Source organism: Plecotus auritus (genome assembly GCF_963455305.1).
Source record: "Plecotus auritus genome assembly, chromosome: 11".
In the NCBI taxonomy this organism is placed as follows: Eukaryota; Metazoa; Chordata; class Mammalia; order Chiroptera; family Vespertilionidae; genus Plecotus; species Plecotus auritus.
The window spans coordinates 56,609,740-56,635,027 of NC_137777.1; the positions used below are offsets into that span (position 1 = coordinate 56,609,740).

At 45.3% G+C, this 25,288-nt stretch overlaps 1 protein-coding gene across 9 annotated transcripts in view; it reads right to left on the reverse strand.

The window, feature by feature from the left end:
• The window catches only part of NBN (nibrin), a 48,671-nt gene that overhangs the window by 13,365 nt on the left and 10,018 nt on the right, over positions 1-25,288 (reverse strand). For 6 of the 9 annotated variants that reach the window (XM_080646215.1, XM_080646214.1, XM_080646220.1 and 3 more), the window contains exons 7-14: positions 24,108-24,301; positions 21,123-21,220; positions 18,736-18,865; positions 17,757-18,008; positions 16,023-16,464; positions 8,258-8,329; positions 6,455-6,610; positions 3,505-3,618 (exon numbers count right to left, since the gene is read on the reverse strand). In XM_080646215.1, coding sequence (XP_080502341.1) covers positions 3,505-3,618; positions 6,455-6,610; positions 8,258-8,329; positions 16,023-16,464; positions 17,757-18,008; positions 18,736-18,865; positions 21,123-21,220; positions 24,108-24,301 — 1,458 coding nt within the window. Of the gene's footprint in view, positions 1-3,504; positions 3,619-6,454; positions 6,611-8,189; positions 8,330-12,951; positions 13,006-16,022; positions 16,465-17,756; positions 18,009-18,735; positions 18,866-21,122; positions 21,221-24,107; positions 24,302-25,288 lie in introns of those variants that run through there. The other 3 variants (XR_013959295.1, XM_080646216.1, XM_080646219.1) reach the window with 3 other exon arrangements.

Consider the following 25,288-nt stretch of genomic DNA (forward strand, 5'->3'; position numbering starts at 1 on the left):
ACAGCCCAAGTGCCCATCAGTAGTTGAGTGGATAAAAAGCTGTGGTACATTTGCACATGGAATACTGTGCAGCTGTAAAAAATAAGGATCTCTTACCCTTTGAGACATCATGGGAGGGACCTGGCAAGTATCATGCTAAGTGAAGTAAGTCAGTCAGAGAAAGACAAGTATTACATGATCGCACTCACATGTGGAATCTAATTAACAAAATAAACTGATGAGCTGCATGAATCCAGAGACATGGAAGCATGGAAAAGAGTGCGGAATCTCGGAGGGAAGGAGAGTGGGAAGTAATCAACCAAAGACCTTGTAAGCATATATGCATCACCCACAGACACTGACAGTGGGGTGGTGAGGGCCTGGGGGGCGGGTAAGGGCAAGCTGGAGGGGGTCAATGGGGGAAAAAGGGAGACATATGTAATACTTTCAACAATAAATGTTAAAATAAAATAAAATAAAGTACTATAGTAAAGAAAAATCAGGAAGGAAAATCAGCTTTATTTTATATATTTTAGTACAACCATTAAATAAAATAGTATTAAGAAAGAGAAATCCTCATATTACTGATATTTTTTAAGGGTTTGGGAAAAATACATCTCACAATCTTTCCATATTCAAATCAGGTTGGACAGAGTTCAAAGAATTATTATGTTTAGTGCACAGAGTGAAAATAGACTAAATTCAAGAAAACCTCCGGAGCTGACTCCCAATCAGGGTAACTACCACGGCGGCAGCAGAAGCAGAGAGAGAAGGGCTGGGAGAACCGGGTGGGGAGTGCAGACGCAGAGCGGGCAGCCCAGGGAGCTGAGACAAACCGCGCTGCAGCCACGTAGAAGAAAGGCACCTCTGTTATCTTAGACCCCAACCCTCCCAGGAGACACGGTGTTATCTTAGACCCCAACCCTCCCAGGAGACATGGTGTTATCTTAGACCCCAAATCCTCCCAGGAGACACGGTGTTATCTTAGACCCCAACCCTCCCAGGAGACACGGTGTTATCTTAGACCCCAAATCCTCCTGGGAGACACGGTGTTATCTTAGACCCCAAATCCTCCCAGGAGACACGGTGTTATCTTAGACCCCAAATCCTCCCGGGAGACAGGGTGTTATCTTAGACCCCAAATCCTCCCGGGAGACACGGTGTTATCTTAGACCCCAAATCCTCCCGGGAGACACGGTGTTATCTTAGACCCCAAATCCTCCCGGGAGACACGGTGTTATCTTAGACCCCAAATCCTCCCGGGAGACACGGTGTTATCTTAGACCCCAACCCTCCCAGGAGACACGGTGTTATCTTAGACCCCAAATCCTCCCGGGAGACACGGTGTTATCTTAGACCCCAAATCCTCCCGGGAGACACGGTGTTATCTTAGACCCCAACCCTCCCAGGAGACACGGTGGCATAAATCTAGAACACAAGGTCTCCCTCTCCCAATTCTAATGAAATAAACAAAAACTAGGAAAAAGTCAGGGGCTGCGCCATCCTTCTCCCAGTCAGGGGAGCAGGGTCCACGCATGGGCTTCACAAGGTGGCTACACAGAGAACCAAAGACTGAGGGGACAGAGTCCTGACACTAACCCAGTCCATTCAAAGGTGCTACAGAGCTGGCCGAACCTGACACTTCTTGCTGATACCCTAAATTTAGGAAAGAATTGCCTGAGCAGGAAAGAGAGGACTGTGGGTGGGCTGCGGGAGAGACGGGTGGCGGGAGGGGAGTCAGTGGGACCAACACTGACCAACATCCCAGACATGTCAGCCAACAACAGAAGAGCCAGGAAATTCTCCTCTGGGACAGGACGCACTCTGCTGGTACCCACCTCATTCCAACCCCAGGACCAGTGCCCAGGCTCCAGCTGAGCCCTCCCTTTCCTCGACTCCAGGTCTTCAGGCTACAGAGACTAGACGGGTCTCCCCTGGGCCTCTGCCAAGCACCTGCCATGGGGACGGGCGGTGTGGACCCACCAGATAATCCTGTTCTCTACGAGCAAGCTAAGGGGTGGGAGTAACTTCAACTACATTCAGTTTTTGGCTCACAAAATGGCTTTAGAATGTAATCCCTAGGTAAGATGGCCCAGGACACTTCACACAGCGAAGAGCGTATCTGGACAGGTCACTTTAAACAGCTGCTGACGAAAACAGCTGCGCCATTCCACACACTAGGGGGAAAGGGAGACAGAACAGAACTTGCCAAAGAAGATGAAGAACCTAGCCTACAAAAAACAATAACTTAAGAATAAAAAAATACACAAATTAACAAGGACGTGAAAGCAGTAAGAAAGTTAAATGATAAAAAAACACATCAAAAGGAAACGAATGCTATGCAAACTGAGAACTATAACACCATTTCAGAATTAAATAAATTAGAAATAGCTCAGACTGACTGCTCCACTGTTACAGATACTTTATATGTGGAACCTTATTTAGTCCTCACACAAAGTCTATGAAGCAGAGGTACTATAAAACGGAGGCAGACAGACGTTAAGTAATTTGCCCAAGGTCACAAGGTCACATAGCTGGCAAGAAACAGAACAGACACCACTGAAATCTGAATTTCTGATATAGTGAAAGAGCTTAAAAATCACAATGAATGCAGAAGAAAGGAATGTGGAGGGTCAAGGTGAGCTAATAAGATAGTTGGGTCTTAAATGTATAGAACCCAGAAAATACAAAAATGTTTTGAAAGATGTAACAGAAGCCTGGCCGGCATGGCGCAGTGGTTGAGCATCAACCTATGAACCAGGAGGTCATGGTTCAGTTTTTGGTCAGGGCACATGCCTGGGTTTTGGGCTTAATTCCCAGGGTGGAACATGCAGGAGGCAGTCAATCAATGATTTTCTCATCATTGATGTTTCTATATCTCTCTTCCTTTCTCTCTGAAATCAATAAAAAAAAATAATTAGAAAGATATAACAGGAAATTGCCTTGAAATAAAAAAGACTGCATCTGCAGATCAAACTGCAGTGCTGAATCCCAGGGAAATAAGTGAATGAGCAGCACTGAAACTCAGGCATGTTCCTGAATGACCAACCTCAGGTCACGTAAGTTTGCTTTTGAGAATTTACTCTTGCGACAGCACAGAGGGACCTGGAGAGTATTGTGCTAAGTGAAATGAGCCAGTCAGAGAAAGACAAGTACCACATGATCTCACTTACATGTGCAACCTAATGAACAAAATAAACTGACAAACAAAATAGAAACAGAGGCATGGATCCATGGAAGAGACCGACAGCTGTCAGAGGGCACTGGATGGAAGGTGAATGGATTAGCCAAAGAACATACATGCACAACCCATGGACACAGACAACAGTGTGATGGACAGAGGGAAGGCAGGGGCAGGGGCTGGGTGGAGGGGAGCAAACAGGGGGAAATGACATCTGTAATAGTATCAATAATAAAAATAAAGAAAAAGTGTACAAAAATAAATAAATAGATCAGAGAATTTAAGGAAACCACAAGGGATCAAAATACAAAGCAAACAAGTTACCAGGCCTCACTTCTACTAACCTCCATTTCCTGCCTTAACCACTCTTCTAATTCTGTATTCTTCCGAGCATGATGGGCTATCAGATCTGACCCTCCAATGATCTGTGGAAGTTTTCCTGCTCCTGAAAATGCGACCTGTTAAGTAGTAAGGTTAAATGCATTAACAGATTAAGACAATCATTTTTAAGGCTTAAACAAAGCAAGGGTTATAAATCATCTACAATAATAAAAGCATAATATGCTAATTAGACTGGATGTCCTTCTGGACGAAGCCAGGCTACAAGGGAAGCCCAGGTCCTGGGTGCCTGCCTGCGGCCGGAGGGAAGCCCGGGTCCCGGGTGCCAGAGGGAAGCCGGTGCCAGCAGCTAGGGGAAGGAAGACCTACTCTTGCACAAATTTCGTGCATCAGACCGCTAGTGTGTAATATAAGTGCCAAAGATGTATATAACCTCTGGATGACAATGTGTGAGACAGAGCGGTAACTGTGTTAGAGCCATGTTTTTGCCCTGTGTTTGGCTATTATTATACCGAGATGTAGATACAGGACTAGATTTATGTATTAAGAAAATTTAAGATTTTTAATTTGGAGGTTTTACTCAAAAATCACGTTAGCACATCATCCACCAATTAGAGCAACTCCAGGTGAGCACACACTATAATTTAAAGTCGAATATTGTGTTCTAAAGATTTCAGAGCTTAAGTCCTGCTGATACTTGCAAATATTCAAACTTTCTGATTTATACATCCCTATGGCAACAGTTTATACTTTTAATTGAAATTTTAATTGCTTACAAATAAAGAAGTGCTTAAAAATATGTGAAAACCCATAACAAGTGCACTGGTAATAATGCATTTAGGGATTAAGTAATAAATTCTTAATATTTATGGGACATACTTTTAAAATTTCAATACAAGAACTGGAAAGGGAATATTAAATTCATTGACATCATTAAGCAGTATTTTAAGAGTACACGTACAACTATGTCATTGATTTGGGTATATAAAGAAAAACAGACAAATTCTTTCATTAGAGGTAATCAGATTAAACATATTTTCCTACAAATTTTGGGTTGAATTTCTTTTATACTCTCAAAAAATTCCTTGTTCAGGATATTAACACTTTTAAGGGTTTTACATTTTTCCATATTACTTTCCATAAATATGTACTGCTTTATATCTCATCTCTTCATCACTTCTGGGCCAACAGTGAATATTATTGCTTTTCCTTTGGTAACTTCATTAATACAAAAAAACAATATGTCTTTTGGCCATGAGCTTTTGTAACTGGGTACTCAACAGGAAGTATGGGATATGAATGCCCCCGTGCCCTGGCTGGGTGGCTCAGGTGCTTGAAGTGTCGTTTGTGCACCAAAAGGTTGTGTGTTTGACCCGGTCAGGGCATACACCTGGGCTGCTGGTTTAATTCCGGTCAGGGCGAAAACAGGAGACAATTTCTCTCTCACATCCATGTTTCTCTTTCTCTCTCATTCTCTCTATCTCTCCCCCTTTGCTGTCTCTCTAAAATCAATAAAAACATATCATTGGGTGAAGAAAAATAAAGGATGCCCCTGTGCTCTCCCCGGCTGTGGGTGGGAAGGTAAGGGAGCTCTGTGATGGAGACCCCCCATCATCCACTCTATGCAGAAGAAGTTCTTCCTCTTAAATGGAGGTCAGACCCTGTGGAGCTGTCAGAGTGGGCAGACCACTCATTTAATTGGGAAATGTTATTAGCAGCTGCCATTGGAGAGACAAAGTCCAATACCTCATGGTCACAGCTAGCATCACACAGATCCCGTTCCAGAGAAACCCTGTTTCCAGAGAAACTGCCTTTGAAATGATTACTACAGCATTCTCATCAACCGCATGAGCAAGAGCTGTCAGAGCAGGTTCACAGTGGAGCCAGATAGCCCGGAACAGCAAAGAACACAGACAATCTCATGGACAAAATAATGATCTCATCGTTTCTAAAAGAGGAGGCACTCAGGTCTGATGGTAACAATGAGGGTATCCTATATAATAAAAGCCTAATATGCTAAGTATCCGGTCGTCCGTTCAACCAATCAAAGCATAATATGCTAATGATATGCTAAGGCCACTCAATCGCTCGCTATGATGTGCACTGACCACCAGGGGGAAGACGCTCTGACTGGTGGGTTAGCTTACTCCTTGGGTCCGGCCGATTGGATTGGGAATGAGCGAGATGGGCTGGATACGCCCTGGAGCCCGCCCGTGGTCCCTCCCGAGCTGGCCAACCTCCCGCATCCCTCCCCGGCCCCGATCATGCACCAGCGGGGTCCCTCAGCCTGGCCTGTGCCCTCTTGCAATCCGGGGCCCCTCAGGGGATGTCAAAGAGCTGGTTTCGGCCCGATCCCACAGGCCAGGCCAAGGGACCCCACTGGTGCATGAATTCGTGTACCAGGCCTCTAGTGTATTCATAATTTTACTTTACATATGCATCCTATTTAATAAAGAGCTAATATGCAAATGGTTATCACGCTCTCGCTCCCTCGCGCAGGGGCCGGGAGACATGAGGCCACGCCCCCTGCCCGGTGGGGCTTGATGGGGGACCTGAGGCTGCACCCCCCTGCCCGGCAGGGCCTCATTTTCTTACTGAATTTGCTGTTGTTTTCCACAAACCTGCTACCTTCATAAAGTCCTGGGTTACAGAATCCCTTCGGGAAGTCACCGATCAGCATGAGAACTGAGAGGACCTGGCAGCAGCCAGACGCCCGCTGGGGATGGGAGGGGCGAGGGGGACAGGGCACACACTGAGGAATCCAGTCTCAGTGAGGCTTGTTTTGGTTTAGGTGTTCCATGCACCAACTGTCAGTTCATGCCTTAACTGTCTTAGGCAGGAGAAAGAGCACCAGTTTTCAACTCGAACTGCTTTGACTACTGTTAGTATCAGTAGTAGTTCTAAAACCACTTGACACACTGCCCTCTAGTGATTTTTTAGTGAAGAAACACGTACCTTTCTGAATTTCTTGAAATTCTTCAGTGGACCATGATCACCCTTGACACTGGGGTCATTTCTGGAGGCAAAGCCACTCACCACCAGGGACCTGAACTCCGTCAGCAACACCTTCCTCAGAGGCATCTCATCAATACCCTGGGGCCTGTCATTGTTCTTATAGGGGTAAGTGGATGGGTAAGAAATAAGAAAAGGAAAATTATTTGTCATTGAGGGATCTAAATTTAAAAATTCCAAATAGCTGAATAAATAGTTAAAAAGGTTTATTTCTGGCATCAGAACTTTGTATATGGAATCATATCGTATCTATTTCAAAACCAGAAAAGTTTTGTATAACTTCAGAAACATTTATAACATGCTAATCTATGACAGAGGGCATGTGGCATTTTAAAAACTTAGTATTTCAAATTTAGTAGCCTATTTTAATAAATATCATCTCAATAAACAATTTATCTTCTTAAACATATTTTCTTGGCAGGAAATCTTAAAACTGTTTTCTTCTCATTAAAACCATACTCTAGCTTAGCCAGCACGGTTCAGTGCTTGAGCGTCAACCTATGAACCCGGAGGTCACGGTTCGATTCCCCATCAAGGCACATGCCTGGGTTGCAGGTTCGGTTCCCAGTGTGGGGAGTGCAGGAGGCAGCCAAGCAATGATTCTTTCTTATCACTGATGTTTCTCTGTCTCTCGCCCTCTCTGAAATCAATAAAAATATATTTTAAAAAAACAAATAAAACCATATTCCAAGATTAGTATACAATCCATTCCACAAGTTCTTATCTATTATATTTAAGTTTTCTTGGATTTTCAGTAATTTTTATTTTTTATTATTTTTGGCACCTCAGAAAAATCATTAATTCTGGACACACTACCTTCTGAAATGAAAGACCCTTTTTCATTCAGGATTAACAGTTACTAAACCAGCCTGGAGACTCCCTCCTGGCCAACTGGCCAACTGAGATTTCCACATCGTCTGTTATTAACTAACAGCCACACATCACATTGCTACAGCTGCCCAGGCCCACGTCTCCATTTTTATTATTTTTGTTGTTAATCCTCACCCGGGGATATTTTCCCCTTGATTTTTAGAGAGAGTGGAAAAGAGAGAAAAAGAGAGAGGGAAACACTGATGTGAAAGAAACACATCAATTGGTTGCTTCCAGCACGCCCGACCAGGGCCTGGGCCGGGGAGGAACCTGTCACCAAGGCACGTGCGCTTGACCGGAATCGAACCCGGGACCATTTGGTCCACAGGCCGACACTCTGTCCACTGAGCCAACCAGTTAGGGCCATGCCTCAGTTTTTAAACTGCTTTGTATACTTTCACAAGGCAGTTGCTAACAGGACTAAGATAAAGACAGGGAGAGAAGAAAAACGGGAAACAGCAAGAAAAAGGGTTCATCGGAGAGTGACAGATTGCAATAAGAAGCCCGAATAAAGCAACGGCCTCATACCTGGCCGGTGTGGTTCAGAGTTTAGAAAAATTTCACACCCTTACTCTACTTGACAGAAACAACAGCCCTGTTAAAGTGTCACGTGGTTTTATAAACAAAAGACCTGAGGTCACAGATGTGACAATGACTCGTTCGAGGTCACAATCTATGGAGTAGAGGGCAGGGGATCGCCACACTGTTCGCTGTAGGATGGTCACAATATGATCCACCCTTTCCAGAGGAGGCACAATTATGAGACCAAAATGCAGAAAGAGAACCAATTCTGAGACTATACACTGACAGAAAAATGCCGAGAAGACAGTCCCATAGAAGTCAAATCTTCAGAAAAAGTGAATAAAGTTTCCTCACAGATGGCTCTTCTTTAGTTGATGGCAGTGATTCTTTCTTGATCTCACATTTCTTCCCAATTTCATTTTCTTGCTAAAAATGAAAGTATATATATTGTTCAAAGAAGTTATAAAATGGTACCTTTCTGAGAACCTCAGCAATATTCATGCTGAGTAGATGATTAAAAGCAGATTCCAAGTTTGCAACATATGATTTAAAAAAGGAAACACCAAAATATTAACTACAGTTATCGGCAGACAGTAGTGTTTGTCAAATAATTGTCATTATGTTTCTTTATTTTCCATATTTCTACATTACGTATTACTTTGTTAAAAATAAAAACACTTTTAAGGGAGTCTATCTAAATTTATATTTAGAATTAAATTTTAAATCATCCTTAATCCAAAAAGAAAGAAAGTTACTTTAATTATTCGAGTGTTTATCTGTAATAAACTGGAGACTGCCTTGTACATAATCACACTCTCCTTCACAGTCATGTATCCAGACTGTTCTAGAGAAAAGCGTCTTACACAGATGGCGTCTAATGCCGCAGGGAAACTGCGGTCCCTTGGAGACAATGGAGGGGCACACCAACGATTCAGTAATCAAATTCAGGAAAATTTTGATAAGAAAGTTGGAAAGGACAGAAAAACAAACGTACTCTGTGCTTGCTTAGGGGCTAAAGCAGCCGTGGGCAAACTACGGCCCGCGGGCCGGATCCGGTCCATTCGGCTGTTCTATCCGGCCCACGGAGCCGAAAGAGCGGAGGGTTCTCTTGCTCTCCCCTCCGCTCCTTCACCAGCAGCAGTGTTAACATGGCAACGTGGGGAAACACGGCCGCAGCTCCTTCCTGAGAGGGCGGATTTCTATCCCCATTCAGTGGAAGGAACAACCTCTCCATCTTCCAGAGGCTCCCCCGACATCACCCCGGGAATGCGGAGACACGTTATCGTGGTGATGTGGGGAGACACGCCCCTGGAGAGCACAGCATCAGAGCATTAGCTAAAAAGGAGACCAACAACACTGTTCCCACTGAAGTTGATGTTTTAAAGACCAAAACCCTTTCAACCCAGTCTACATTGCCATCTACATCGACGTCCCGGGCATAATTTGGAAGTTGCACTAAAGAAAATGTTTAATTTACTGTTTACACATTTTGTTCTTTTCTATTTGTTTTAGTTTTAAATTATTTTATTATATTTAAGTTTAATTTGAAAGGCTTTTGTACCTTTCCTTTGTTAGGCAATTTTATTTTGCCTTTGCCATCTTCAATATAGGGTAAGTTATTGTGCTATGATTCCTCCATTTTTTGAAGTTTCAAATTATAATAATTAGTGTTTACATTCTTCTTGTTAGTTTGAAATGAATAAAACTACTGAAATAATAATAAAAAAAGACCGTACCCTTTTATGTAATGATGTTTACTTTGAATTTATATTAGTTCACACAAACACTCCATCCATGCTTTTGTTCCGGCCCTCCGGTCCAGTTTAAGAACCATTGTGGCCCTCGAGTCAAAAACTTTGCCCACCCCTGGGCTAAAGAATGCTAATGTATTTACCCACAGCCTATAGTGAGATTAGTTTTACATTCCCAGCCCACCGTGTCTCCTGTCTCCCGCGCGCTCGCTCGCACACAGCGCCCCTGGGAAGCTGTCTCTCAGGAGAGCATGTCCCTCCCACACCTCCCCATCGTGCCCACTCCTTCAAATGGCTCACCCTCTCAAACAAGTTCTTATTTCCTACCTCAGAGAATCAAACTACAACCCACCCAGACATCCGGACTTATCCCAGCAGGGAGACCTGTGTTTTCATCCCATTTGTCAAAACCTAGGGAAGGGACCTTGCTAGTTACTGAACACCTCCTCCCGTCAGTGTCCTAACCTGGCCCACCACACAGGACGCCCACGGCAGGGCTGCAGAAAACCTGGGCTGTGGGGGGGGGGGGGGGGGGAAGGGGAGGGGGCGGGCGGGGAGGCTCACCCTGGGCTTTGGAAGGTGCTACAGCTACAGGAGAGGAGGAAAGCGTAATTTACAACAGGAGGTGGGAAGAGGAGAAGGAGACATGTGCAGACAGTGGGTGCCAAGTCCTGTTGGCATCCTATGGAGGCTGGGAGACGGAGAGTAAGGCCTAGACTTGGGCGGCCATATACATCAGAATAAGCCCCCAGCAGGAGGATCTAGCCGCAGCTTTCTACTTCAGCTTACAGAAAACCTCACAGACAGGCTCCAGTCCACATCTAAATCCCCAAGTAGGAAAAGGGCAGTTCTACCATCAACACAGTTTAGAAACAGCCTTTCTGAAATATAACTAAAGAATCCAATGTCAACGAGAAGTATTTTTTGCCTTCTTAAAACTGCAAAAAGCTTTTAAATGAAAGGATTAAGGAATACTTTTTCTGATAATTACTTCTGTAGCTAGAAATATTAAGTGCAATTCCTTTAATCCATGAGCATCCTCAAGTACTTTCCAACATTTTAAATTCTTAAAAATGACAAAACTAAGAGAATTAAAAATGACCACACACTGTCTGAGGAAGACTGATAAACTGCAGCCATGCAAGACGTTACACTCAGAGACAGGGCGGTTGTATGCGATCTCTCCATACAATTCCTCACAACAGCACGTGAATCAGTATTCCTCTCAAAATAAAAAGGGTTTTAAAAATTATCTCACATGGAAAGTAAAAATACTTTTGTGACAAGATTTTCACTAAAAAATTACAGGGCTAGAATACAGTGATTTAACTTTTAAAACATCCAAAGGTATGCCACAAATTGCTATTCACTCTCCAAAAGTCTATACGCATATTTATGTTGTACTGTATTTTTATTCAGAATGTCATGAATTCTCAAGTAGTAAAATAAAGACAAGAAAATCATGCTATAGAATTATAGAGCAAAATTAAATAATATCCCCTGACAACGTGACAGCATGTAAACTTTGGCATTTAAATACGTTTTTAGATTTCAGAGAAGAAGGGAGAGTGAGAGAGAGAGAGAAACATCAATGATGAGAATCACTGATCAACTGCCTCCTGCACACCCCCTACTGGGGATTGAGCCCAAAACCCAGGCATGTGCCCTGACTGGGAATTGAACCATGACCTTCTGGTTCATGTGTTGATGCTCAACCACTGGGCCACACCAGCCGGGCTAATCCTTGGCATTTAAATGGAAGATCTTTTCAAGTGCACAAAAGCCTTGTCTAATGGTCCCGGCATCACAGGGTCTGTGCGCACTTCCTGCCTCTCTCAGCCGGGGCTCCAGTGCCCACTTCCTTGGTGACAGGAGCCCTGGGAGAACGTGCAGTCCAAGTAGATATTTAGGAAGATTAATTAGCAGCCACACAGGGTGGACCAAAGTTCTCTGACTGAAACCACAACCACGGCCAGACACAGCTGTGACCACTATGAGCAGTGGATCAATCTGGGAGAGAACTAAAAAAAAACAGAGGCTATTAATAAAAGATTAACATGAAATTGGACAAGAGGAGAGAAAGAAAATAAAAACATATCATAAAAAATTAGAAATAAATACAGGAGCAAAGGGTTTAAAGCAAATGCATTTCCAAAGGTGGGGCAACAGGAACAGAACTAGGACCTAACTTTCTAAAGACTAAACTCTCATAACATGAAGAGGCCTGGACAGAGGCTCTGGAACAGGCCGAGCTAGCATGACGATGGAGATTCACAATGCAAGCAGAAGACACCTGTCTGCATGGAGATGGACGGGGCTGCATGGGACTTGGTCAGGACATCATCCTTGCCTGGCACCGCCTGCCACATTAAGCTAATTGAGCTCTCCATGGCCGTGGCAATTGCGCCACCGGTGACCACGTGGCTCAATTAATCTCCTGGTAAAGGAACAGCTAATCCTCACTCTGACAATAATGGGCTGCTCGGTCTGAAGTTCTCAATCCGGCGAGAGGGTATTTCAGTGTCCATTCTCCTCCTTCCTCACAAGGATGAGTGCGTTGGGGACGGCCATGTGACAAGTTTAAAGCATCTCCCAGACTCTCTTGAAGACTGGGAGCGAAGCATGGATGGGGATTGGTACAGGCCATGACTAAATTCTGGCCAATAATCCAAGCTTCAAGTGAGGTTTCTGAGGAAGCTCCTTAGAAAGTGAAAGAACTCAACTGGAAAGGCCTCCTGCTGTCTCTCCCGTGCTTCCTCCTGGAAAGCAGCTCTTGGCCACAGGAGGGTCTGTAACCTCAGAGGCTAGAGGCCATGATGGCTGCAGGGGCTGCGCTGCAGAGCAGGCAGGCAGACTCCTGGGAACTGCCCAGCAGCGCTGCTTGCCTTCTCTGGGCTGCTTCTATAGGAAAAGAACATCCGTGTTTTACTCAAGCCACTATTTTAGAGTTTTTAAAGACCACAGAGGAATCCTACCCCTTACAGCGAGGGAGAAAACTGGCCGTCCTACATCAGGGCCTCTGAGGCTCTGGTCTGGGAGCCACAGTTAAAAGCTCACAGGCCCTGGCCGGTTTGGCTCAGTGGACAGAGCCTCAGCCTGCAGACTGAAGGGTCCCGGGTTCGATTCTGGTCACGGGTATATGGCTGGGTTGCGGGCTTGATCCCCAGTGGGGGACATGGAGGAGACAGCCAATCTGATTCTTCCTCATCATTGGTGTTTCCATCTCTCTCTCCCTTTCCCTTCCTCTCTGAAATTAATAAAAATATATTTTTAAAAATAATAAAAAAATAAGCTCACCGGGTGCTTCTTGCAGCTGCAGTCTACTCCACACAGGGCATCTGCAGTTCACTCCTAAGAAGTACATAATGAGGGTTCTCTCCCTCATGGGAAGATGCCAATATATAGGCTAAATAAGACATACACATTTTCTTTCAATAGTAGTCATTAATTTATACAGTGCTGGATACACACCAGGTTCTCAACAACCATTGTACCTCCCAATCTCTGACGCCTCATCCTTTTACTAAGTCCTGTCCTCACACCATAGCCATTTATAGGAGGGATGACCACACACGGCCATGAATGAAACCAGAGCTAACAGGCCTTGAGGGAGGGTGGGGGAGATGAGAATATTAAACTTTGATTTCATGAGGTCTGTGGTCTCACCTAATGAGCTCACTTGTCCGCTTACTGATGCAGAACGTAGGGAGGAAGATGGAGATTTTTCTTAGATCAAAGTGGGCAGGACAATGACCAACATGCATGAAAATAGGACATTAAAGATCAAAATGAAAGAGAAATTCCTAGTGATGTTACACGTGTTTTATCCCAAATATGTATTTAGAGTTGAGAAAATGGCAGCCAAGTAGGCAGACCTTTATGCACCTCTTCCCAGGGCCAGAGTGGAAATAAAACTAAAGCAGGGAATATACACCTAGAAATAATCAGAGTGGAAATAAATGACATAGAGACTAAAAAATAATAATAAAATAAAATAACAATACAAAAGATCAATAAAACCAAGAGCTGGTTCTTTGAAAAGATAAACAAGATTGATGAACCACTGTTCAGATTCATCAAGAAACAAAGAGAGAGGACCCAAATAAACAAAATCAGAAAAGAAGGCGAGAAGTAACAACTGTCCCCACAGGAATACAAAAGGATCGTAAAAAAAAAAAAAAAATACTATGAACAACTATATTTCAACAAGCTGGACAACCTGGACGTGGATCATTAAAATGTCCATACTACCAAAGCAATCAACAGATTCAATGCAATCCTTATTAAATACCAACAGCATACTTCACAGATCTAGAACACTCCAAAAATTTATATGGAACCTTAAAAAAAACAACCCAAATAGCTACAGCAATCTTGAAAAAGAACGAAGTTGAAGGAATCACAATACCAGATTTCCAGTTATACTACAAAGCCACTGTACTCAAAACAGCCTATTACTGGCATAAGAACAGGTATATAGATCAATGGAACAGAACAGAGACCCCAGAAATCGACCCAACCAATAACCCTCAATTAATATTTGACAGAGGAGGCAAGAGCAACAATGGAGTATAGATAGTCTCTTCAATAAATGGTGTTGGGAAAATTAGACAGACACATGCAAAAATATGAAACTAGATCACCAACTTACACCATACACAAGAATAAACTAAAAATCGACAGAAGACTTAAATGTAAGTCGGGGAAACATAAAAATCTTAGGAGAAACCATAGGCAGTCAAATCTCAGACATCTCTCAAAGCAGTATGTTTGCGGACACATCTCCTAGGGCAAAGGAAACTAAGGAGAAAATAAACAAATGGGACTACACTAAAATAAAAAGCTTCTGCACAGCAAAAGAAACCATCAACAAAATGAAAAGGGAGCCCACTGCATGGGAGAACATATTTGGCAATGATACATCTCATAAAGGGTTAATATCCAAACTATATAAGGAACTCATACAACTTAACAAAAGGAAGACAAACAATCCAGTTAAAAAATGGGCAAAGGACCTAAATAGACAATTCTCGAAAGAGGACATATAGATGGCCAAGAGACATATGAAAAAATCCTCAAAGTCACTGATCATCAGGGAGATGCAAATTAAAATGACAATGAGGTATCACCCTCACACCTGTCAGAATGGTTACCATCAACAAATCAACAAAGGACAAGTGCTGGTGAGGATGCGGAGAAAAGGGAACCCTCGTGCACTGCTGGTGGAAATGCAGTCTGTTGGAAAACAGTATGGAGTTTCCTCAAAAAATTAAAAATGGAACTTCCATTTGAGCCAGTGATCCCACTTCTATGAATATATCCTAAGAAACCCAAAACACCAATCAGATAGAATATATTAAGCAGCACGATTTACAATAGCTAAGATCTGGAAACAGCCCAAGTGCGCATCAGTAGACGACTGGATAAAAAAGCTGTGGTACATTTGCACCATGGAATACTATGCAGCAGTAAAAAAAAAAAAAAGATCTCTTTTTCTCCAGCATGAATGGACCTGGAGAGTATTATGCTAAGTGAAATAAGTCAGTCAGAGAAAAACAAGTATCACATGATCTCACTCATGTGGAATGTAATGAACAAAATAGACTGATGAACAAAGTAGACCCAGAGACATAGAAGCATGGAATAGACAGACAAATCTCAGAAGGAAGGTGGGGACAGGGGTGTGGGTGGGAGAGATTAACTGGGGAATTTATGCATATACTAGAGGCCCGATGCATGAAATTCGTGCAAAGGGCTCAGCCCCCTGCAGCTGCGACTTTGTCTGGAAGGATGTCCAGTCTAATTAGCATATTACGCTTTTATTATTATAGATTATTATTGTAGATGCATAGCCCATGGACACAGACAATAGTGTGGTGAAGGCGTGGGAGGGGTGGGCGCAGGGTGGAGGGGGTCAATTGGGAAAAAAAGGTACATCTATAATACTTTCAACAATAAAGATTAATTTAAAAAAATAATTAAATAAAAGGAAAAAATGTATTTAATAGATACTCTGTTTCACTAACTTTCTTTATCTTCCTGTCTTCATTTCCTCTATTAAGGCATCTCCTATACTTACATTCATGGCCAAATGTCTGATATAAAAGTACTTCCTAGAAATCTATTAAACAATCATGAATAACAGTTTTATTTGCTGTCATTTATTATATACTATCAGGGTCACTGTATTTTTAACATCTACTTTATCAACCATAAATTCTTATACTTAATACAGGTGCTGAAGATAGTAATTTTTTTCAAGGAAACGTAACGAATGTTCATACTGTCAATACAAGTATTGAAAACAAACACTTTTTCACATTCTAAGTTTCTATTTGCAGTATTTTTCATTAAAAAATGTTACTTACAGGCAGCTGTTGACTCTCTGGCACTGCTCCGTCATTGGGAGAGCCACTTGTTTCTCTATCCAGCCTTGGCATCTTTCTGCTGTGGACATCTCCCTCTTGTTCCTGCACGGGCACCTCCATGTCTAGCTCTGGCTTTGTGTCCTTGAGTAACTCTTCCAGCACTTCATTTTCTATGGCTAAATCATCAATTTTCCTTTTTTCTGGTCTTAGTTTTTCTGTAGAAAGAGATTTACTGGCAGAAGTTTTCAAAGTGGACTTGGACTGTGTGTCTGTGAAGAAGCCGCCTGGCTCCTTCCCCACGGGCCGCCTCTGCGGAGCAGGCTGTCCGCAGCTTGCCCACAGCGAGGGTGTGGCAGGCTGTGTTTGTTCTAGGAGAGAACAAGACATTTCCATTCTTGCTGATTTAAATGAAGACGTTTCTTGATTTTCTTCATCCCTTTCCCTTATATTTAAAAAAATAAAAGAAAAAAATAAAAACAGACAATGAGCACAGCTAAGTAATTTAATAGTCTGGCAATTTTCATCCCCTCACATTTAATTCACAATATTTTGGGTTTTATTAATTAACAGTATCACTGGAAATAAGAATAGACATCAGAAAACAGTACATAATCCATATATACTCTACTGCTTTGAGAGCACTGACCCACCATGTGGCTAAAATGATGTGGTGAGCTCTATCTTTGCTGAAGTAGCAGCAGTTGACAAATCAATGTGGAGAAAAGAACAAAAAATACAAAGGCCTCATTGCCAGGAAGCAACACCTTGCAACCTAGGGAACCTGTGGGCAGGGAGACAGCACCACGGGAACAGAACCTGACGGGTTAATGCAGTGGTCGGCAAACTCATTCATCACCAGAGCCAAATATCAACAGCACGACGATTGAAATTTCTTTTGAGAGCCAAATGTTTTAAACTTAAACTTCTTCTAACGCCACTTCTTCAAAATAGACTCGCCCAGGCCGTGATATTTTGTGGAAGAGCCACACTCAAGCGGCCAAAGAGCTGCATGTGGCTCGCGAGCTGCAGTTTGCTGACCACGGGGTTAATGAGAGGGAGTCGAGGAGCTAATCTAGAGCATTTACAGACGACCCCCGGCAAGTGCCACGTGAGGTTTTCTAGACAACCCTGCACTGTGCACAGCCCCGGACACTGTGCGCCCACTGTGCCCCGGCGCTGGGAGAGCACAGTCTCCGCTCTCCAGGACTGGGCTGGGCTCCCGCTGGACTGGACAGTCAGGTGACATTTCAGTCACTCTAATCTCACCTGGGCATGCTGGACCAAAAGGTTTCTGTAATAACAGTTTGAGCCAGAGAGCTAGCAACACAACCAGATGGAAAGGGAGGAGTTTGTATGACTGAAACTAAGAACCAAACTACTGGTTTGGGGGAGGGGGCAGAGAAGAAAGCATCAAAGATTCCGAGAAGTTTCTTGGTAGCAAGAGGAAGAAGCAGCGTAGAGGGAAGATTTAAGGAAGAAGATGGGGCTCTTGAATACAGAGGACCCGGAAGACACGGAAGGCGGTAGAAGCAGAGAGCACTGCTGGGAGGAGTCAGCAGGGACTGCAGGCTGGAGGGCAAGCGCAGCCAAGGGCAGAGACGGCTAGGAGCAGAAGGAAAAGGCCAGGTGAACCGTACACAGCGCAGTGAGGGGCAGTCCTGGCCGAGCCTGCCACAGACTGGACCACCCCCACCCCCCCGCAGCCGTTTCTCAGACAGGGTGAGGGGAGCGGACCTCTTCCTGGGGTCTGGCTGGAAGTGGTTTCGGATGGAGCCGGTCTGCAGCTGCTGGGAAGCCCCACCTCCACCTCTGTTGACACCGTAGTCGGGGATCTCCGCCCTGACTGGAGCGTTTGGTCCTATAGAAGGGCGGTCAGAGCTCCTTTTGGGCGGTTCCTTCCCAGGGAGTGTCTCTGGTGAAGGCACTCTGAATTTCCGTTCCATTCCGGAGACTTTGATTTCTTTTGGCCTTTCGCTCAGGTCCATGCTGCAGCAGAAGAAAAGAATGCCAGGCAGTCCACTTACAGCCATGCTCGCCAGAAACAAAGGCCTCAAGTAGTACTGAAGCAACCCAGCTTCACACCGAGCCGCTGTCAGCCTGCTCTACTCTCCTGGGCCATTGACGCCCCAGGACGGCCGGCCCCTCTCTCACCCTGCAGCGCACACCCCCCACCCCCCGCCCCCCGCTGTGTCCTCCTATGAACTAAACGCGGGGAGAAGCCTATGTAATTTTTTTGCTTGGTTTAAAACTTTTAAATTACTTCCATGAAAAAATTAATAACAAATGGAAAATCACAAGAAGACAAATCTCCTATTATTCTGGTATCATACAACAGGGCGTTCAGAGCACCTGAGATGAACTGGTGTGGTGGAGTCTAGCCAGATGACAGTCTCTACAGCAGAACGCAGCTCTCGATGCCAGAAAAATATATACCTCTCTCTCTCTCTCTCTCTCACACACACACACACACACACACACACACACACACACACACACTCTGCCTGGCTGAATGAATATATATCGCCTTTGCTGTTCTCATTTCACAGAAAAACAAGTAAGCTGTCATTCAAATTATTTTTTAAACAGTTTCTCTTTAAAAAGTTGCATCTGGTCTGAATACTGAAACGTGATATCTTTCAGTATGAACAGCTCATATGGATTCTTTAGAATGAAACACTGTGTCAATTATTCCGATGAGACAGGGAAGCTTTACCATGTGTCTGCTTGCTCTGACGCCATGGCGGCCACGCAGGTCCCAGTGTTCCCGGGGGCACTGGGCATGAACTCCTCTTTGACGGACAAGCCTTGGGAAAGGCTCGGCCCTGGGGTTGCTGTCCTGGACCCTGTAATCACACACGTAAAAGAAGGACACAGCTGCTGGCCGCTCACCACGTTCCCTGGTCGTGCTGAGGGGAGCAAGCAGGTAGGACAGCACACTGTATCCAGTCAGTGGAGCCAACAGATACTTGACGAAATGGCCCCTCACCAGCCTGCCGGCATCTGTGAGGAGAGTGTCTACACTACATCATGTTAGTGCTACATCGCATCCTTCATGATAAGTTATCAACCTAAATAAAAATAACCAACTTAAATTCTAATTCAAATAATGCTTTAAGTCAACAGACAAAAAATTACATTTCTTCCCTACAGGAAGTGTATCCACCCTACTATCTACACAAATCGAAGCCCACGCACGTTTTATTTTCAGAAGATACGCACTATCTGGAAAGAACACGAACCGTTTTAGACGATCTGGCTACCACGATGACCATCACCTTAGTTGCTAGGCAGCAGCGTAACTCTAGGGCGGCTCACCTGCACACTCGCAGGAAGCCCTGCCCCGATGGGGGCCTCAGCCCAGCCCCCACGCACCTGCCCAGCGTCTGTTACCTGTAACTCACTCGCCCCAGCTGTGGGACCTGCATCAGTGACTCTGCCAGACTTTCCTGCTCTATGAAATGGGGAAACTATCATCCTTTCCTCAAGAGCAAAATGAACCGACACATGGACAGCACTGAGGAAACGCGTGGCGCACAGGAGCGCTGTCCGTGCAGGGGAAAGTGCTGCCTCCGCCCCTCACGCTTGCCTGCGCTTTCCCCTAGACCAGAGCAGGGAGGGTCTGCTCCTTCCTCTGCCTCCAGCCCGGAGCAGTGTTGACGTAGTGAATATAAATAAGGTGATGGAACTGAAGTGTTAAATGAAAACACTTTTCAGTGGCATTTACTAAGTATGTAAGCGAGATGATCACTGCCAGCTCCCCGTGACCCCGGGTTTGATAATGTCACGCTGACTCCCAGTCCCCGTATGCGAAGCCTTCTGCCACTCTCCACGTGGCCACCGCAGACGCTCACGGGCACTTCCTCCAACACACACATCCCCAAAACTCATTTTCCTTGCACAGACGTTTGCGAAACATAATGATTATGGATGCTTATATAATCACTAAAAGAAACATTTATAGACGGAATCGAATGTCCAGAATAACTGACGTTTGTCAACAATAAGGTTATTTACAATGTTCTCCTTGCAAAGACACGAGAAAGACAGGCGTCTGCTCGGGTCTGCTTGTGGCTTCTCTCCAAGTGTTTACAATAATGAGAGGCATAGAGCACCCGTTCAATAAACACTTCCTGAGTAAGTAAATGGGTGACTATAAAAGGAGGAAAGAAAGGAGAGGGAAGAAGACACGCATTCTCCCTGCCCCCCCCCACAATGGCTGTCTTCTGAAATTGTCAGTCAGACTATAAGTACGTACAAGAAGTAATGCTTCTAATTACAAAGAAAAGAGAGCTCCTCAGGGGAATACACACAAAAACATCGAGGGTCCAAAGCAAGCAGAAAAGAATGAATGAATCATCGTAATGGCAACAGCTTGTTTTCAAGAAAAGTAGGGGACTGTGTGGGAACTCCTCGGACAGGCAGCGCTGACCTATGCATGCCCCCTTCACCCCAGAAACGGCACGAGCCACCAGGGACTCCAGCCAAGAACAGCAGGCTGTCCCCACAATGTACCCTGACTCTGCTCTCCGCCTCTCCAGCTGCCACACAGCCCCTGGCCCGGCTCCCACCTGTCTCCACGGTGCTACCCTCGGATCGCCACCCATTCTGGACGCCGAAATCCATTCTCCACACAGAGCAGCGGTGCTCAGGTCCTCCTCCCTGGCACTCTGCTCCCCAGATCCGTCCGTGTGGCCTCTTCTCGCCACACAGACGCCTGGCACCCCAGTGCTGCATCCTCAGCGAGACCCCGACCGCCACCCACAGCCCTCCCAGGCACTGCCACTCCCCGGGTCAGCTCCTCTTTGTGCTTGGCCTTCACAGGACTTATCAGAAGAGCCTGAATCCCAACCTTCAGAATATAAAGTCACAGTGACAGGTAACTTGTTCACTTTATTCATCCTGTATCTGCAGCACTTAGAATAGTGCTCAGTATGCAGCTGACATATATATTTTTCAAATGACTACCTGGAGAAGGGGAGTTTTAAAAGACATTGGAAATGGTCACTCCGGGTAAGTACCTAGGAATGTGCACACAGCCTGCCATCAATTACATAATAAACGCACTTGCTGAAGAGTCAATAGAAACGATGCTTGAATTACCTGTACTGGGCTGGCCCTGAGGGTCACAGTAATTCTCTGTAGTCATGAAGATCACTGCCAATCCAATTTCTGCTTCAGGAATAGGTCTAAGACCCTGCCTATTAGAATAAAATGATTTAAGTATGATAATATATTCCAACTAACAAATTTATTAACATGATGTCAAACTGAAACTCTCCCCTCCCCCCAGAGGTCCAGCAATGTAATGTATGGAGAGAATTTCACACATGGAGGTTGGCTCCCTCACTGAGCAGGCTACACTGGGCAAGTCCACCATGTTTATTAACTCAGGTATTTCAACTGTGAAGGTCTAGAGTAAAGAATATAGATCCTTCAGTTCTAAATTCTATAACTTTCAGAATAAGAAGAAAACAGTAACACCCAGATGAAGCAATAAGAAAGATTTTTATAAGTAAAGCTATGATTACTGAAATCCTAAGAGAAAACAGAAAAGAGAGAAAGCAGTAGGGAGAAGGGGAAAGAGGGAGAGAAGCACAATGAACTATGGATAAGCTGATGTGTGCTATGATTTAAAGTTTAGTAAATTAAATCATTTTATCAAATTTACATGTGTGAAAGAATCTTATTAAAGGAATCTTAGGGTGAACCTATCTTCTGTTATTCTGTAATGTGGATAATGACTGAGTTTATAAAACAAAAGCAATTTACTATAATGTTCTAGAAACTATACCTCAAATTTTAAGAACTACAAAACTTAATACTCATTGCAAGATATTTTAAGTGGCTGCAGTAGTTTAAAAGGTCTTTTTTGGATGCTTTAACATTTGTTTTTTAAATGTACTGACTGCATTAACTTAGAGTTTTACTGTAAGTGTGATTATAATAGTATTATAATAGTATATACTAAAAAAATGTTTTATAAAGTATTGTATACTAAAAAAAGGTTTTATAAAGTAGGCCACATATACCTACTTATAATTCAGGCAATCCAAAATTAATACTTTATTACCCTACCAATGTTTTTGAAACTATACATCCTATCTAATAAAAGAGTAATATGCAAATTGACCATCACTCCAAGACACAAGATGGCTGCCACAAGATGGCCTGCAGGGGAGGGCAGTTAGGGGTGACCAGGCTAGCAGAGGAGGGCAGTGGGGGAGGGACCAGGTCAGCAGGGTAGGGCAGTTGGGGGGCACCAACCCAGCAGAGGAGGGTAGTTAGGGGTGACTGGGCCGGCAGAGGAGGGCAGTTGGGGGAGACCAGGTCAGCAGGGGAGGGCAGTTGGGGGGAACCAGGTCAGCAGGGTAGGGCAGTTGGTGGGGACCAAGCCAGCAGAGGAGGGTAGTTAGGGGTGACTGGGCCAGCAGAGGAGGGCAGTTGGGGGAGACCAGGCCTGCAGGGGAGGACAGTTGGGGGGAACCCAGGGCCTGCAGGGGAGCGCAGTTGGGGGGACCAGGCCTGCAGGGTAGGGCAGTTGCGGGGGGACCAGGCCTGCAGGGGAGCGCAGTTGGGGGGACCAGGCCTGCAGGGTAGGGCAGTTGGGGGGGACCAGGCCTGCAGGGGAGGGCAGTTGGGGGGGGGCAGACCTGCAGGGGAGGGCACTTGGGGGGGGGACCAGGCCTGCAGGGGAGGACAGTTGGGAGGGACCAGGCCTGCAGGGGAGGGCAGTTAGGGGTGGCGACCAGGCCTGCAGGGGAGGACAGTTGGGGGGGGACCCAGGCCTGCAGGGGAGGGCAGTTGGGGGCAATTGGGCCGGCTGTGGAGCAGTTAGGCATTGATCAGGCTGGCAGGGGAGTGGTTAGGGGGTGATCAGGCTGGCAGGCAGAAGCGCTTAGGGGCAATCAGGCAGAGGCAGGTGAGCATTTGGGAGCCAGCAGTCCTGTATTGTGAGAGGGATGTCCGACTGCCCTCAAGGGGTCCCAGATTGGAGAGGGTGCAGGCTGGGCTGAGGGACACCACCCCTGTGCACAAATTTTGTGCTCCGGGCCTCTAGTATACTATAAAAATTAGTTATAACGATTGGTTATATAAAATAAAAACATTTTTAAAACACATGTAATAACAGTGCTATACAGACACTGTATCATCCTAGGAGGAAAACAGTGGCAGCACCCATTCAAGCCAATGGTGAGATACGTGGCAGCCCTCCCCGTACAACACGCTTGGAGGCCCCAGAAGACACACAGAGAGAGACAGGGAGAGGAAGGTATCAGAGACATGAGGATTAAAAAAAGATAGAAATGTCATTATTTACAGATATGGTTTATATAAAACATGACTATAGATGATTAGAAATACAAAGCAAGTCCAGCAAGGTGGTGAGCTAGAAGAACAGTGTCTAAATTTTGAGTTGAATTTCTATCCATCAACAGTAAACAACTAGAAAATATAATTAAAGAAATATCATATACTTATATTTCACCTACCACAGGTATATCTATCAGAATATATGTAATATCTAGGAAGACCTAATAAATGGTATTTAAGATCTCTACAGAGAAATTATAAAAACTGTTAATTCTCCCCAAATTGATTTGTGGTTTCAGTAAAATTGCTAATCAAATTCCCAATAAGATTTGTGAAAAGCTGATTCTAAAATGTCTATGGAAAAGTAAAGAGCCAAGAATAGCCAGGGTGCTTCGGAGGCAGAGCACAGCGAGAGCCTGGCCTGGTGGACACGAGGTATAGGTGGTGCTGGACATGAGGGCGTGCTGACGCGTGGAGGAGGGTAAGGACAAACCGCTCCCCTGCCTGTGGAGCTTCGGTGTAAACAGAATCCATTCCGGGTAGATTAAAAACAAATTTCAAAACAAAATATCAAAATACTAATAAAAAATATAGGTAAGTAATCTGATCTATGAATAGAAAAATATTTCTTAAACCAAATACAAGCACCATCTATAATAAAATCTTTGCAATAATTATTGTATATACTTTTCCATTATGTAGAGTGCACCAAAACTCACATATATAAAACTGCCTGCTTGCATATATTTTTACTAACAAAGAATAACAAAGTACCTTTGGAGCATATCCATAACTGAGTGAATCCATTTTTTCTGAGAGTCAGAAATTAAGGGCTGGGAATTGGTCATTCCTACATCAACAACACAAGTTCCAGGAGCCGAAAAGAAACTCTCTTCTTCTTCATTTTCTTCTGCTATCAACCTAGCATCTCCTCCTCCAAAAACAACTGCTGAACTTAACTTTTTATGCTAAAAATGGAAAAAATACAAAATACAATAGCCACAATTAATTCTGAGGATGTTCTAGAACTTGTAAGAACTTGATTTGGAAGCAAAAGGACAGAATTGATGTATAATCGGTCCTGCTTCCTGAGAGGACTGCCTGCACTTCCATTCTGAGAAAGCCCTGGTCCCCAGGCACCTCGGCCCTGGCACAGCACACTGCCTGCAGCCCACGGGCGGGGATCCCCCTGCGACAGAAACCTCGGACCCCCACACTGCCTGCAGCCCACGGGCGGGGATCCCTCTGCGACAGAAACCTCGGACCCCCACACTGCCTGCAGCCCACGGGCGGGGATCCCCCTGCGACAGAAACCTCAGACCCCCACACTGCCTGCAGCCCACGGGCGGGGATCCCCCTGCGACAGAAACCTCGGACCCCCACACTGCCTGCAGCCCACGGGCGGGATTCCCCTGCGACAGAAACCTCAGACCCCCACACTGCCTGCAGCCCACGGGCGGGGATCCCCCTGCGACAGAAACCTCGGACCCCCACACTGCCTGCAGCCCACGGGCGGGGATCCCCCTGCGACAGAAACCTCGGACCCCCACACTGCCTGCAGCCCACGGGCAGGGATTCCCCTGCGACAGAAACCTCAGACCCCCACACTGCCTGCAGCCCACGGGCGGGGATCCCCCTGCGACAGAAACCTCGGACCCCCACACTGCCTGCAGCCCACGGGCGGGGATCCCCCTGCGACAGAAACCTCGGACCCCCACACTGCCTGCAGCCCACGGGCAGGGATTCCCCTGCGACAGAAACCTCGGACCCCCACACTGCCTGCAGCCCACGGGCGGGATTCCCCCTGCGACAGAAACCTCAGACCCCCACACTGCCTGCAGCCCACGGGCGGGATTCCCCCTGCGACAGAAACCTCAGACCCCCACACTGCCTGCAGCCCACGGGCAGGGATCCCCCTGCGACAGAAACCCTGGATCCCACTTCAGCACATGGAA